Raw genomic sequence first — 17,244 nt, 5'->3', positions numbered from 1 at the left:
TGGCTGCTGTTTCCCACCATAGCATGTGGTTCACTGCATTGCATGTGATAGTTAAGCAGTAACTATCTCACAGAATGATATAAAAACCAGTGAATAAAAGGTCTTATGTAGATCAATCAACACATTACTCCATATCACAGAACTTAAAGTCTACCAAAGAAAACAGGTAGAATTCACACACACACACACACACACACACACAGAGAGAGAGAGAGAGAGAGAGAGAGAGAGAGAGAGAGAGAGAGAGAGAGAGAGAGAGAGAGAGAGACTGAATAACACAAAGCAAGTATCAAGTGGTGCAGTGTGTTTGGTCCTAATACTGTGGTTTGTTTTTTTTTTTTTTAACAAAGTCTTTGTTGACAAATAATTAACCTAGCTCACAATTTACACATTTCAGTGGGTTTTAGTGTGATATGATCATAAGATTTGGAAGCCATTGTTGCTTTCCATTTCTGTGTATCCCTCTACTGCAGAAGCCAATGAAAGTAATTAGGAACAAAGACCATGGAGGTTAAGTGAAGCATTCCTGAGACTATCAGAATTGGAATGAACCCAGAATTCTTGCTGTTAACATAATTTATTTAGATACATGGTTTAGAATAGCATGTCAGTAAGGTAAAGGGGAACATGCTAGGTGTGTTACTAATAAGCTTCTCTGGGACTCAGGGATCCCAGGAGTCAGTGCCCTGTCAAAGAGATGGGTGAGAAGATAATTATAGGGACTCCATCTGGAAATGCAGTGTGAAAGCAGGAGACAAGAAGCAGGGTCTAGATGGAGCCAGAATCAGACAAGTTAGATAAGCTGGCATGGGATTCAAAAGAGGTAGCCATTCTAAAATCCTTTTACAGACAGTTCTAAAGGAGAATTCTACAGGATAATTTAGAAGCAATCACCCTTATTCTCGACTGTCACCAGCACTAAGTCACTTCTGTGTAATTGGGGATCACCAAAGCTCTTAATAGAAAGTAATATATGATATATTTTCAGTGCTTTTTACTTTGCAAATCAATAATTATAAACACAGTTCCAAAATATGATCTGTAAAAGTCACTAATATTTAAGTGTAAGGCCAGCAATTGCCCTCAATCTGCCAAGATCATAATCAGTAGCTAATGAATCCTGACTAATCCTAAGGGCCTCTGAATACATTGAAGTCTAGGAAGACAGTGTATGGGAGACCATCCTGGGGGCCCCTTAACAAGAAGCTACTTTTCATCCCTGCCCATCAAGTGCTCATAATTTTAGTACATGTAGAAATAAACTCAATTTCTCATTTGAGATATGACCTGATGTTTGGTTCTCATATCTTTGCTCTAATACCAAGGTTTGGGACTCATTCAGTGGGTATGGATCAAAATACATTTGGAAAAGTATTGCATTCATGCTATAGAACCTAGTGATGGTGGCATTGAGTCTTCCAAATGTTACAACACAGGGTCTCTCTAGAGAACACTGCATTAAGAGGTAAGTTTTTTGTATTTTCTCATTATAATGATGTTTGTAGAAGCAGAGTGAATTGAAAAAACTCACCACTGAAGTGCTGTGTATATCACAACATGCTCCTTGATATCTTAGGCTGTCTCTCTCCATTGTATTCCCTTCGGCTCTGATGCCTCTAATGTTCCCTGGACATAAATTATTTTGTATTTGTTTGGTTTATGTATTTATTTGTGTGTGGTATACAGACATGTGCCTGCTCGTGTGTAGGTGTGCCTATTTATGGGAATGTATGCATGCAGGGGCTTGAGGTTACTATCAGATGTCTTCCTCAGTTGTTCTTCATGTTATTTTCAGATCCAGTCTCTTCACTGAAACAAAAGTTCTTTGTTTCAGCTAGGCTAGTTAGCCACTGAGTTCAGAGATTTCTGGTCTCCACCCCAATGAGCTGATGTTACAGATGCATGGCCATGCATGGCTTTTAATACCTGTGGTCAGGATTCAAATTCAGGTCCTCATACCTATGTGACAAGTACTTTACTCACTGAGCCATCTCCTCATCCATTACTGAAGGTGATACCTTCATAGAGGAAAAGAAGTGGAGTAGCTATCTAATTGTTTCATTGACAGTAATTCAATTCAGGGCTGAGGGGATGAGTCCATAGTTGAGGAAACTCGTTAAAGCTGGGTTTGATTCCCAGCACCATCATGGTGGCTCATAGCTATCTGTAACTCCGGTTCCAGGAGACCTAATGGTTCCTTTTGGCCACCATGGGCACTAGCATGCATCTGGTCATGGACATTTATGCAGGCAAAGCATCTACACACATAAAATAAAAAACAAATTTATCTTAATAGAAAATTGGATGCAAAGATTTGGGAAGTTTAGTGTCTATAGATGGCAAGAGAGATTCTCCTACCTAAATTGCCTCCAAATGGGACCTCATATCTTTCTGCAGTATAAGCAGTTGCTGTGTACTAAGTAGTCCTTGGTCTGAAGTAGACTAGTCACTTCTTTCCTCCCAGCTTCTACAGCATGTGGCTGAAGAATTAGGAGAGTGAGGGCATATAGACAAATAGGATCTTCTTTTTGAGGTAGGAGAGATAGATCCACAGCAACAAGAAGGCTGCTGGTGGTAGCATGCTACCTGCTCCGGGGTGAAGCTGACAGAGAAGCAGCTCAGGAGAGCTGTCAAGGGGCCAAGGCTGTGTTGCCCTTTAAATGCTTACGTTTAACTGCTCCATGGTCCACTATCACCTCAGCCTTCAGAGAAGAAGGCATGAAGAAATTGTAGCTTTTGAAAAAATGAGAAGCCTCACAGTGGTGGCGCATGCCTTTAATCCCAGCACTTGGGAGGCAGAGGCAGGCAGACTTCTGAGTTCGAGGCCAGCCTGGTCTACAGAATGAGTTCCAGGACAGCCAGGGCTACACAGAGAAACCCTGTCTTGGAAAAAACAAAAAACAAAAAACAAAAACAAAAAAGAAAGAAAAGAAAAAGTGAGAAAAGTGTTATGGGCAAGGTTGTACCAATAAACCTCATTTTAATTTGTCTATGGTGGCCTGGCCTTTGACAAAGATTTTGTTGTTGTTGTTGTTGTTGTTGTTGTTTGTTTGTTTGTTCTGTTTGTTTTGTTTTTGAACTGACCCCATTGGTTTCATTGAGTGCCTGGCTCAGCCAAGTTTCCAATTTGCCCAGTCCATGTTTAGACTGTGATTTAATGTTTCAAGTCTCCATATCTAGGACTCTACTGCAGCCCTCAGACTCAGTTGTTTGATGTCCCTTCTACCTTCCAAAGACCTTGACTCAATTTTTGTTTTCTGAGAGTTTCCTGATGATTTTAGGGGAAACAGGACAGTTGTTTTCATCATGGACTTCCTCTTCATTGTATGTTGTGTGGGCTGGTTATCCCTGCGACTTGACTTTCTCTTCAAGAGTTTATCTGTAGAGTTCAAATGTTCCCCAAGCATGTACCATGCCAAAGACAAATTTTTGGTACTCAACACTGCTATTCCTAAGAAAGTTTTATACATCGTGTTAATTATATATTAAATTTTCCATAAAGAAGCTATACCTCAGATCATGTTTTAATTAGGTAACCATAAGCTACATATCACCATTGATCACTTAAAAGAGACTAATTCAAGATAAGTTGTCCTATAAGTGTACAGTACATACTGGATTTGGGAAAAGATGGAGAAACATGCTAATATTGATTACAGGATGAAATGGATGGTTTAGTATACAGGCCTAAATAAAATGTTAATGTAACTGTTTTGTTTTTTCCACTTAAACATGCTTATTAAAATTAAATATAAATTAGTATGATAGATGAATATATTATGGATTATCCATTAAAATAACATATCATTGAGGAACAAAGCATGTGTCCAAATGGATGAACTTCACAAAAATAATTATGAAGTCCAGAGAAAATATATCTAAAAATATTTTATCTAAAAATAAATAGACATAAAAAATAATAAAGTTTATATCTAAAAATAAATTGAAATTCTGAATATGGTTCATACGTGTAGCTTTCTCATATTACTAATGGCCAGTTTCACCATTCTTTAATTAGTGCTGCCCATTGTGATCACTTCCAACTTTTTGCTGCATGTATTTCATTGCTAACAAATAATGCTTATAACTGTATGTGCTTATCATGGACAATATGATGCATTGAAGGCTATATGCATTGCAGAATGGCCAACTCTAGCTAATTAGTAATATGCTTTGGTTCACATAGTTACTATTTTTGTAATGAAAACATTTTTATATTCATTTTTAAATATGTTAAAGAAGATATATTGTCATCAATAGTTGCTATATTGTATAATAAATTTCTCCAGCTCATTCCTCCTAACTGAAATCTTCCAAAATCTCTTCAACTCATGCATACCATCAATAATGATCTTGTATGTGATGCTGATGAGTAAAGTTCAAGTCTCACACCCTAGACAAGGTCTGCCATTGTACTACACTCCATCTCTGTTTTGATAATTTAAAAAATTCACTATTGTGGAACAGTCAGAGAGTGGAATAGGAGGGGGGAATAAAATCCAGAGTGTAAATAAAATAAATGAATGAATAGATAGATAGATAGATAGATAGATAGATAAAATGACAAAAAGTTCACTAAAGCACATGATATTGACTATTTATAGGACAGGTTTTTCTATCAACTATTTGGAAAACTCTCATAAAATGCTGTGGGTGATGCCGAGATACCCAATGTAAGGATCCTGTTTCTTACTAAATTAGCCAGAACTGATTAGAATTTACCAGAGCATCACTGTCTCTGAGCTTCCTCTAAGAAATAAATTTTATATTTATGAGTTAGAAGACTTGTAACTGCAATACCCTTGTTCAAATCCCCTTTGGTTTAACACACAGTGCTCAGTTGTCAACTTATCTCATTAGCGTTCTCAACCAGGAAAAGGCAGAGGTGGTTGGATGCTGGATTTTAAGAACTGCAAGTAACAAAGTGCCTTTACTATTTTTCATTTTCACTATAAATTATATAATAAATAGAATGTATATTTATAATTATAAGGCAATATATTTAAATTTTTAATTAATTTTTATGTATTTACTATTTCAGTTTCTCACTGTAAATAATATATAAATATATATTTTATATAATATATAACGTAATTATAAGGCAATAAACATTTAAATTTTTAATTCATGCATATGAATATGGGTATTTTGCCTCCAGGGGAGTCTATAAATATATATCATACTTATACAGTGGCCACAAGAGCCAGAAGCCAAGATCCCCGGGAATAGGAGTTATAGATGGTTGTGAGCCATCAATGTGGGTACTAGAAATTGAACGGGGATCTCCTGGAAAAGTAGCTAGTGATAAATATTAACCACTGAGCCATCTCTCCAGCTACATAAATAAAAAGTTACTGGTATAAAAGTCTTGCTTTACATCCTTGCTAACATTTACTATTATTAACCTTTTTTTCTGCTTCCATGGTGAGATAAGTAGTATCTTCCAGTGATTTCAATTTGTATTTCCCTGATGAATGATAATGTTGACAATGTTTACACACACTGACTGTTGACCTTAGAATTTTTTTCTGTTTTGTTTTGTTTAAGACAAAGTTTCTCTGTGAAACAGTCCTGACTGTCCTAGAATTTGCTCTGTAGACCAGGCTGGCCCTGAGCCCTACAGAGATCTGTCTGCCTCTGGGATTAAAGTGCTGGAATTAAAGGCATGCACCACTATGCCTGGTAACCTAAGAACTTTTATTAGAGTTAATTTTCTCTTCAGCTTATTTCTAATTATTTGGAAAGAAAAGTGAGTGGTTCTCATTGACTACCTGGGGCATGTCACAATGGGAGACATACACACAATGTTGATTGCCTTCAGTGTATAATACACAGTATCATGCTTTTTGTCTCTTTATGAAAGTCAATTCATTACATGTGTCATATTTGTGGCCTTATTAAGTTGGTAGTTTTGAAAGGCTTTATTCCCCCTCCTATTCAAGTTGTGTCTTATCTTCATGTCTGCTAATGGCATTGTCATCTCCCCCTTTAGGGGAACCCACACACAGAACATTGACCTATCCCTACTCTGCCTCTCATGTCAGGGAATCTTCTTGGTTTCTCTGAAGATTCTTTTTTTCTCCTTTTATTTTTTCCAGGAGGTTGTTGTTGATTATTGTTTTGTTTTGTTTTGTCGTTACTGTTTTGATCTGACAGGTGGTTTTTGGTTTGGTTTGGTTTGGTTTGGTTTGGTTTGGTTTTTTTTTTTTTTTTTTTTTTTTTTTTTTTTTTTTTTTTTTTTTTTTTTTTTTTGCTTACTCTGGGTTTCAGGGTTTGGAAAACAAAAACTAAGAAAACAGTTCTTCTGCCCTGTCTGCATCCTGAAATGATGAGCACAGTGATGACTCAATAGAGGGAAATGATAGGGAGAGAGGAAAGACTCACCATCAGGAGTCAGTATCTCTTGCTCACTCTCCATATGTTAATACATTCAGTCAATTCAGGAACTATGATCAGTTCCTTGACTCCTGAATTGGTTTACTTGTATTGTCTACTCTATGATTTCTAGTGGGTTTTTTTGTGCACTTCTACCAAACCAGTACATTGTTTGCACTCGCTGTGTTCTCTGAACAAGTGGGATTGGTTGTGTTGCTGGATATTCCTTATGCAGCTTCCCCCATAACTGTCAGACATCATTAAAAAAATAATTCATTTTGTCTCTATATTCATTGGTATGATTTTCTTCAGAAAGCATACCCCAACCTGCATGTGTAATCATTCCCAGACATTCTCCTAGCTGAAAACAACGCTCTGAAGTGAGACTATCTAGACTTAACACCCAAGACTGTTGTTTAACAGGTATGAGATCCTGAATGAATTACTAAATGAATATAAATGTTTGGTTATTTCTCTTAAAAATAAAAGTAATAGAACCCATCTCATAAGGTTGTTATGAAAGGTAAAGAGGGCCATGCATTTCATGTGAATATCCTGGTATAGGGAAAGAGCAAGCTCAGGTAATTAATTGTTGCTGTTGACTTAGTAGCAATACCACTGTCAGCATTTTTACCACCACTTTCACTGTGACACCATTCCAGAGTGATAAGAGTGGTGATTTGTGTGTTATTTGTAGCTTTTTGTTCATCCAATTCCACTCATGGCACACTTATAAAACTTTTTGTTAATCCAGTGCTGAAGATTAAACATAGTGTATTGTACATGCTATCCAAGTATTCTACTACTGAACTACACCAAGAGCTTGTGCTTTTATGACAACTTGACACCACTTAGAGTCCTTTGGAAAGAAGAAAGCCCAATTGAGAAGATTCCTCCACCAAACTGCTTTCTAGGCAAGCCCATGGAACTTGTTTTTAAAGTTATGATTAATGCAGAAGATAACAGCTCACTGTGGGTGGCGGTCCTAGCTACTACAAGAAAGCAGATGGAGAAACCTAGTATGCAGCATTCCCCCCATGACTTCTGCATTAATTCCTGCCTTCTTAAATTTCTGGATTAACTTCTGTTGATTAACTGTGATGTGGAAGTGTAAACAAAACAAATCCATTTCTCACCAAGTCGCTTTTGGTCGTGATGTTTTATCACAGCCCTAAAAATTCTAAGCCCGAGTCCTTTTTAATTTTAGATTGAGGTGGGTCTCATTAAGTTGCCAGGCTGGCCTCAAGCTTGCTACATGGCCCAGGCAAGCCTTGGACTTCAGATCCTCCAGCTTCAGCTTCCCAAGTGGCTGAGATAACAAGTATACTTTCAGAAGAACATTCTTAAAGAATTCAGTATTTCTGAATTTAATCTATGTCCTTGTATCATTGTTTTATGTAACTATTTATTACATACTTAGAAAACATACAAAATAATGAAGTAATCTTTTATTACTCACAAATGTTAGATTTAGATTTTAAAAGTGTCTTCCTAAAGCATTGGAATTGTTTATGTTTGTACATTTATACAAATCATTCTTAAGTCTGAAAAGGTTAAGAAGTCAACATGGAAAGAGGAAATCAAACTGTTGTTTCAGAGTTCCTCCTCCTGGGCTTGCCTATTGACCCACGCCAGCAAGACCTGTTCTATGCCCTGTTCCTGGCCATGTACCTCACCACTGCCCTGGGGAACCTCGTCATCATCATCCTCATTCACCTGGACTCCCATCTCCACACACCCATGTACTTGTTTCTTAGCAACTTGTCCTTCTCTGACTTCTGCTTTTCCTCTGTGACCATTCCCAAATTGCTGCAGAACATGCAAAGCCAAGCTCTATCCATCCCCTATGCAGGCTGCCTGGCACAAATGTACTTTTTCCTGCTTTTTGCAGATCTAGAGAGCTTCCTCCTTGTGGCCATGGCCTATGATCGCTATGTGGCCATCTGCTTCCCCCTGCACTATAGTAGCATCATGAGCCCTAAGCTGTGTCTCTTCCTGCTGGCACTATCTTGGCTACTGACCACTGTCATCTCTTTGTCACACACTCTGCTCATGGCTCGGCTCTCTTTCTGTGCTAACCACGTGATCCCTCACTTTTTCTGTGATATGTCAGCTCTTCTGAAGTTAGCCTGCTCTGACATTCAGATCAATAAGTTGATGATATTTATCTTGGGAGGACTTGTCATTATTGTCCCATTCCTGCTGATATTTTTGTCCTATGCACGAATAGTGTCCTCCATCCTCAAGGTCCCCTCTTCCAGAAGCATCCGCAAGGCCTTCTCCACTTGTGGTTCCCACTTGTCTGTGGTGTCTCTCTTCTATGGGACAATCATTGGTCTCTACTTATGTCCATCATCTAATAATACAACCATTAAGGAGACTGTCATGGCTGTGATGTACACAGTGGTGACCCCTATGCTGAACCCCTTCATCTACAGCTTCAGGAATCAGGATATAAAGGGAGCTTTCAAAAGGGTGTTTTCAAAGCAGATGGCTAACCTTTCTCTGAGACTGTGACTCTGAAGATTAAAATACGTTTTCAAATAGTAGGCCCAATTTCAAACGATATGCAGGAGCTTTCTTCAACTTTCAGTAGTTAGAATTTCTCGTGCCTCTTAAATTTTGCACTATATTTCAGGTGTGGCATAACTTAAGACATGACATATCCTAGATGCTTCTTGATTATCATCTAAGTCTGAATAAACACTAATGTTGGTATCTAGTGTTCAAAGAATATAAACATCTTTCCAGTTACTGGAAAGTAACTTCAAATCCTTAGTTATTTTGGCACTTTGCTTCTGACAAACATATTTATTCTATGAGGACTGTTTCCACCTTAATGTATACATACCCTCACTAACGCAATTGTTCTGTGGAGTCATTTTTGTTGTTTCAAATTATGTCATAGATTCTTTTCATGTGTTGATTAAAAGCTTATTTAATGATCATATACTAAAACTATCATTTCTTTTGGAATTTATAGCACCAGTAATTTGTCTGCTAATGGTGAATTACTGATTATATCTACATATAGATGTCAATTCCTTTTTTGAATTAAAGTTGTGTAATCTGGAACAAGCTATACAGTCCCATTACATGTCACTTAATTTACAAATAGTAAAGCAGTAGCCCATGGTATAGTCGAAGGAAATGTAAATAGTGATAGGTCTAGAATCTATTTGTTATTCCTAAGTAAGTTTTCTCCCCTTATAAGTTAAAATAATATGATGTTCTCTTTATTTCCTCAAAAAAGTTATAAACCTCTTGAATATGAGTGATTACTAACTCCTAAAATGAACAAAGTCTTGTTCATTACTTTTATTCTAGATGATTTCTTGAGTGCATTTTCATATTTTCTAAAATATGCCTTAGAGACTACCTTTGAAAGAAAATCTTCCTAAGAATGCCTATGTTGATACTATTTACTTTTTCAAAGCTGCATTGACAACTAAACTAGTCCATACCTACTTGAAGGTATCTAGGTAGCAACATGTGAAGGCCTCCCACAGTCCTGTGTCCTTCTCTATCAAAGCAGTTAAAAGTTGTTATTCTATATATTGTCTGTACACAGCCTAGAATTATATATAACAAATAAGTAGAGCTAAAGACTTGTTTAATTTCTTTTACTTAAAATGTACTGTTAACTTGGCATTTCATATAAGGACTTGTAATGCTTTTTTGTTTTCTGTTTTGTTTTGATGCAAGGTCTCTCTATGTTGCTCATGCTGGCCTTAAATTTACAGTGATTCTTGTCCCTTGGCCTTTTTAGTGCCTGGACTACGAATGTGTACTGCCACCACATCTGACAGGACTTGTGACTCTCTTAGAATAATGTATATCCAATAAAATAGACTTTCAACAAACTTATCAAAAGATATATGGAAGGACACTTCATACTTATCAAAAGAAAAAAATCCACCAAGATGAACTCTCAAATATGAACATCTATGCCCCAAATGCAAGAGCATCTACATTTGTAAAAGAAACAATATTAAGCTCAAAACATACATTTATCCTCACTCAATAACAGTGGGAGATTTCAACACCCCACTCTCACCAATCAACAGATCGTGGAAACAGAACCTAAAGAGAGACACAGTGAAACTAACAGAAGTTATAAACCTAATTAATTTAACAGATATCTACAGGTTATTTCACCCTAAAACAGAAGAATATAACTCCTCAGCACCTCAAGGTATGTTCTCCAAAACTGACCATATAATCAGACATAAAATAAGCCTCAATAGATACAAGATGATTGGAATAATTCTATGCATTCTATCAGACCAACATGCACTAATTCTTGTTTTTAACAACAACAAAAACCCACATATTCATGAAAACGGAACTGAATCTCTACTTAGTGATAACTTGGTCAGAGAAGAAATAAAGTAAGAAATTAAAGACTTTTTAGAATTTTTAGAATTTAATGAAAATGAAGTCCCAAGCTTATGAGACACAATGAAAGCAGTGCTAAGAGGATTATTCATAGCACTGAATACTTTGTAAAGACATTAGAGATATCCTACACTAACACATCTGAAAGCTCTAAAACAGAAAGAAGCAAAAACACTCAATGGGACTAGATGGCTGGAAATAAACTCAGAGCTGAATACAACCAATTAGAAACAAAGAGAACTATACGAAGAATCAAAAACTGAGAGCTGATTCTTTGAGAAAAAAAAACAAGATAGATAAACCGTTAGACAAACTAACTAAATGGCACAGAGACAGAATCTAAATTAACAAAATCAGAAATAAAAGGGAGATATAACAGAAACTGAGGAAATTCAAAAAATCATCAGATCCTACTACAAAAGCCTATACTCAACAAAACTGGAAAGTCTAGATGAATTAGGTGATTTTCTAGACAGATACCAGGTACCAAAGTTAAATCAGGACTAGATAAACTATCTAAACAGTCTCATAACCCCTAAAGAAATAAAAGCAGTCATTAAAAGTCTCCCAACCAAAAAACACAAGGGCCAAATTGTTTTAGTGCAGAACTCTATCAGACTTTCAAAGAAAACCCATTACCGTTACTTCTCAAACTATTCCACAAAATAGAAACAGAATATTCACCTAATTCATTCTATGAAGCCACAGTTACACTGATACCTAAGCCATACAAAGACCCAACAAAGAAAAGAAACTTCAGACCAGTTTCACTTATGATTATCAACCCAAAAATACTCAATAAAATTCTAGCAAAGTGAATCCAAGAACACATCAAAACCATCATTCATCACACTTAAGTAGGCTTAATCCCAGGAATGCAGGGATGGCTCACTACATGGAAATCCAGCAATGTAATCCACTATATAAACAAACTTAAAGGAAAAAAAATCACATGGTCATCTCATTAGATGCTGAAAATTTTTTCAACAAAATACAACACCTCTTCATTTTAAAAGTCTTGGAAAGATAAAAATTCAAGGCACATAACTAAATATAATAAAAGCAATATATAGCAAACAAACAGCCAACATCAAATTAAATGGGAAAAATTTTGAAACAATCCCACTAAAATCAGGGACAAGACAAGGGTGTCCACTCTCTCCCTATTTATTTAATATAGTACTCAAATTTCTAGGTAGAGCTATTAGACAACAAAAGGAGGTCAAAGGATACAAAGTGGAAAGGAAGAAGTCAAGGAATCACTATTTGCAGATGAATATATATATATATATATATATATATATATATATATATCCCCAAAAATTCTACCAGAGAACTCCTACACTTGCTAAACAACTTCAGCAAAGTGGATGGATATAAAATTGACTCTAACAAATCAGTATCCTTCTTGTACCCCAAAAAAAAAAAAAAAAAACCAACAGGCTTAGAAAGAAATTAAGGAAACAACACCCTTCACAATAGTCACAAATAATATAAAATGTTTTGGGGTAACTCTAACCAAGCAAGTGAAAGATCTTTATAATAATACCTTTAAGACCCTGAAGAAACACATTGAAGAAGACCTCAGAAGATGGAAAGATTTCCCATGCCCATAAATTGGCAGGATTAATATAGTAAAAAATGGCCATCTTACCAAAACCAATCTACAGATTCAATGCAATCCCCATCAAAATTCCAACTCAATACTTCATAGATATAGATAGAGCAATTTTAAATTTCATCTGGAATAACAAAAAAACCAAGATAGTGAAAACAATTCTCAACTATAAAAGAACTTCTGGGGAAATCACAATCTCTGACTTCAAAATGTACTTCAGAGCAATAGTAATAAAAACTGCATGGTATTGATACAGAGACAAACAGGTAGATCAATGGAATAGAAGTGAAGACTCAGAAATAAATCCACACACCTATGGTCACTTGATTCTTGACAAGGAAGCCAAAACCATACAGAAAAAAAAAACCAGTATTTTCAACAAATGGTGCTGGTCTAACTGGTGGTCCTCATGTAGAGGAATGCAAATTGATCAGCTTTTATCTTCTTTGGACAAAGCTCAAGTCCAAGTGGATCAAAGACCTCCACATAAAACCAGATATGGTGAGCCTTGAACATGTCAGCACAGGGGAAATTTTCCTGAACAGAACACCAATGGCTTAGGCTCTAAGATCAAATGTTGCCAAATGGGACCTCATGAAACTGAAAAGCGTCTATAAGGCAAAGGACACTATCAATACAGCAAAACAGCAACCTACAGATTGGGAAAAGATCCTTACCAATCTTATATTCCTTAGAGAGCTAATATCCAAAATATACAAAGAACTCAAGAAATTAGACTCCAGAAAACCAAATAGTGGGTACAGAGCTATATACTCACTAATAAGTGGATATTAGCCAAAAAAAAAAAAAGAAGAAAGAAAAGAAAAAAGAAAAGAAAAGTACAGAATACCCAAGGTACAGTCCACAGAACTCAAAAAGGTCAATAAGCTGAAGTGCCCAAGTCAGTCCTACTTGAGAGGGAGAAGAAAGCAATAACAAGTAAGGAGGGAGGGGGAGGTTCCTGGAAGAGAAAGTGGACTGATGGTGGGGGAAGAGGAGAACCTGATATGCTACTGGGTGAAGGAAAAGGACTGAAGCCCTGAGGGCCAGCAGAAAGAATGGAAACAGGCAACCTCAGGATGTAGAAGGTTGGGAGACCCTTCAGAATGCACCAGAAACCTGGGAGGTGAGAGACTTTCGGGACTCAAAGGGAGAGACCTTAGATGAAATGCGCAACAGTAGGGAGAGGGAACTTATAGAACCCACCTCCATCAGAAAGACATGGGATCAAGTGAGGTAGAGAGTGTCCCACACTCTGACTCATATTTGTTCCTTCCTAAAAGAACTACAGGGATAAAAATGGAGAGGAGGCCGAGGAAAAGAAGGTCCAGCAGCAGGCCCAAAGTGGAATCCAGCTCAAGGGGAGGACCCCAGGCCAAACATTATTACTAAGGCTATGGAATGCTCACAAAATGGGACCTATCATGACTGCTCTCCAGAAGACCCAACAAGCAGCTGAAAGAGTCGGATGCAGATATTTGCACCCAACCAGTGGACAGAAGCTGCTGACCCCTGTGGTTGAATTAGGCAAAAGCTGAAAGATGAGGAGAAGGGCAACCATGTAGGAGGAGCAGCAGTCTCAAGTAACCTGAACCCCGAGATCTCTCAAACACTGGACCACCAACCAGGCAACATACACCAACTGATATGAGGCTCCCAACACATATACAGCAGAGGACTTCCAGGTCTGGGTTTAGTCAGAGAAGATGTCAAGAGACTGGAGTCCCCAGGGAGTTTAGAGGTATGGTGGGGTGAGGGTGGGGCGTGGAAAAATCCTCATGGAGACAGGGGGTGGGGAGGAGATATGGGATGTGGAAGAGTTGGAGGGTGGACAGAGAAGGGGGAATAAAATCTAGAATGTAAATACATAAAAAATAAATAATAAAAAGAAAAATAATAATAAAAAGAAAAATAATAATAAAAAGTGCAAGCTGGTACAACCACTTTGGAAATCAAGCTGGCAGTTCCTCAGAAAATTGGAAATAGCTCTACCTGAAGACACAGCTATACTACTCCTGGGCATATATGCAAAAGATGTTTCAACATATAACAAGGACACATGTTCCACTGTGTTCATAGCAGCCTTATTTATAATAACCAGAAGCTGGAAAGAACCCAGATGCCCCTCAACTGGAAAGTGGGTACAGAAAATGTGGTACATTTATACAATGGAATACTACTCGGCTATTAAAAATTACAACTTCATGAACTTTGTAAGGAAATGGATGGAACTAGAAAATATCATCCTGAGTGAGGTAACAGAGACCCAAAAGGACATACACAGTATGTACTCACTTATTAAGTGGATATTAACCCAAAAGGTCAGAATGCCCACAATACAACTCAAAGACCATATGAAGCTTAACAAGATGGAAGGCCAAAGTGTGAATGATTCAAACACACTTAGAAGAGGGAACAAAATAATCACAATAGGTAGAGGGAGGGAGGAGCCTGGATGGAAGAGGGAAGGTGGAGGACAAAAGGGTGATCAGGACCAGGTATGGATAAAGGAGAGAAGTCCAGAGGACCAAGAGAATGAATAGAAATAAGTATCAGTGGGAGGGTGGGGAACTTGGGGAACCATTAGAAAGTCCAGACATCAGTTGAGGGAAGATTTAGAGGTGTTGAGTTAGGAGTAAAGGGAAGAGCACGGTAGCACCTGGAAATCTTAGCAGAGCTCAGCCACAGAGCCAATGAGGCATTTTAAAATAAGCTAGAGTGTGTGGGCAGGTGAGCACCTACCACTTGCAGGGAGCTCAAAGCCATACAGCCAAAACTTACCACTACAGGAGGCACTTGGTCCTGTGGAGGCTTGATGCCCCAGAGAATGGGGGTGTCAGAGGGGTGAGGCAGGAGTGGGTGAGAGGGTAAAGGAGCACCCTCTTATAGGCAAAGAGGAGGGAGATGGGGTGGAGGGTTCTTGGAAGGAAGACTGGATTTGAATGAGTGGAAAGCATCTGGGAGGGATTAGAGAAAGGGCACCCTGATCAGAATAATTGTATAAAAATTCTATTTTCGCCGGGCAATGGTGGCACACACCTTTAATACCAGCACTTGGGGGGGCAGAGAGAGGTGGATTTCTGAGTTCGAGGCCAGCCTGGACTACAGAGTGAGTTCCAGGACAGCCAGGACTACACAGAGAAACCCTGTCTCAAAAAAAAATTCTATTTTCAATAAAAATAAATAAAATGAAATGTATGTGTGGAAATCCATTAGTCTTCCCTAGGGAGGTGCTCTCCAATTGATCATTTAATACTAAGTGGTCACCCTCAAATTATATACATACAAACAGGACTAAATGAACTCAACACATAATATTTATATATTTATGTGCACATGTATGTAATAATAATAATTAAATAAAAAGAGGTATGAATTTGAGAAGGAGTGAAGACAGGAAATGGGAGGGAATGGAAGGACGACAGAGAGAAAAAATGATAAAATTTTATTTTAATTTGAAAAAATGGCAAAAAAGAATATTTCAGACGAGAAAAAAAGAACACCTAAATATAATGACTTTCAGAAACAACAAAAAACTTGGTATTTAATAAAGATAAAAAATATTCTCTTTCAAAGTATTCTTGAGATAGCTTTCTTTCAAATAGCTTACAATCTAATATATTAAGTTGTATAACAAACTGTTTAGAAATCACATTGTAATAATATTGCTATGTTATAGTTACATGAAATTATATATTTATTAAACAAAGTTGGTTATTTCTACAGAATAGGATGAAGAATATATTTCTACTTATTTGGATTTTTTCAGTTGAATTCCATATATTATTTCATTTAATAATTTCTACTTTTACTCTCCTGGATATTTTTAATTTTAGAGTAGATCACAAATATTTTTTGTTTAAACAATTCTTGTTTTAAAAGTTAATTCTTTGTATGGCAATTGTGCAACAGTCCATGTTACCAAATTTTCTAATTTCTAAGAAGAATTTTCAGCTAAGTATTCTGGCTACTGGAGATATACTATCAAAGCTAACATAAATATTGATAAGAGTGAACACAGTTTTCTAACTATGTAGAATATTAATTTGAGAACAATGTAACCATAGGCTGCCTGGTATAATGGTTGGCTTGGTAAAATGGCTTAGTGGGTAGAGATATCTCTGAAAAGCCTGATGGTCTGAGTTCTATCCTGAGGAACCAGATGGTAGAAGAAGAAAATCAACTCCTGCAAGTTATCCTCTGGGCTCCACATGCACTCCATGTATTTTTTTTAAATGTAAATACTAGTGTTTCTAGCATGAATTTATATGTGAGTATGGGAGCATGTTCTTGTCCTCCAGCTCAAGGATGAAAGAACAATAAAATCCTACAGATAGTTTGGGATATTGAAAGGCTCACTCTATGTGTCCAGTGGTTCCCTGAGCATAGGGAGGTTTCTAGAAAAGCCATATATTGGAAGCAGTGAGCTAGAAAACAATGTCTAAAGAACTCCACAAATGTTAATGTTCTTGACCACTCTAACTCCTGAAGATATTAAAAAATCTTACATGCACTGGTGGAGCCCACACACTAGTAACAGTTGAGAGCCTGAGTTTCCAGGAGCTGTAGTGACAAGAAATCAGACTCTGTGGCAACAGTTAAGGCTGGAGCCCAAAGCTAAATGCAAGACACAGCTGAGTGCAATAGGTAGATCGACAGGACCCTTGACATCCGAGAGGGTCATCAACTCCATCCTCCAAGGACAATCATAGATTGTTCATGCTAACAAAAAAGGTGTCAAGTCCCATCAACAATGATTATGAGATACCCTTTCCAAAAGTCAATATGATGCATAAGCCTTAAAGAATCTAGAAAAGAAACACAAAGTTAACTGAAAATAAGATGTATAAATT

At 37.2% G+C, this 17,244-nt stretch overlaps 1 protein-coding gene across 2 annotated transcripts; it reads left to right on the top strand.

The window, feature by feature from the left end:
- The first annotated feature begins 746 nt into the window (after positions 1–746).
- On the top strand, positions 747–11,507 carry LOC117710997 (olfactory receptor-like protein DTMT). 2 transcript variants are annotated; one of them, XM_076936343.1, is made up of 3 exons: positions 747–823; positions 1,326–1,465; positions 7,973–11,507. In XM_076936343.1, the coding sequence occupies exons 2-3, from the start codon at positions 1,423–1,425 to the stop codon at positions 8,890–8,892; spliced, it is 963 nt and encodes a 320-aa protein (XP_076792458.1). In that variant the 5' UTR covers positions 747–823; positions 1,326–1,422; the 3' UTR covers positions 8,893–11,507. The 2 variants fall into 2 exon arrangements, with proteins under 2 accessions (XP_076792458.1, XP_076792459.1); XM_076936344.1 differs by having other exon boundaries at positions 755–1,465; positions 7,130–11,505.
- Positions 11,508–17,244: the final 5,737 nt, after the last annotated feature.

Source organism: Arvicanthis niloticus, chromosome 6, assembly GCF_011762505.2.
Source record: "Arvicanthis niloticus isolate mArvNil1 chromosome 6, mArvNil1.pat.X, whole genome shotgun sequence".
NCBI lineage: Eukaryota > Metazoa > Chordata > Mammalia > Rodentia > Muridae > Arvicanthis > Arvicanthis niloticus.
Note: the sequence above shows the minus strand (reverse complement) of the source record. Positions and strands in the feature narration are given on the sequence as shown.

Bases quoted from the DNA above. Each gene is read 5' to 3' on its own strand.
- LOC117710997 (XM_076936343.1), top strand. From the start codon at position 1,423: ATGTTACAACACAGGGTCTCTCTAGAGAACACTGCATTAAGAG. The intron at 1,466-7,972 runs GTAAGTTTTTTG...CTGTTGTTTCAG, and splicing joins AGAGAACACTGCATTAAGAG to AGTTCCTCCTCCTGGGCTTG.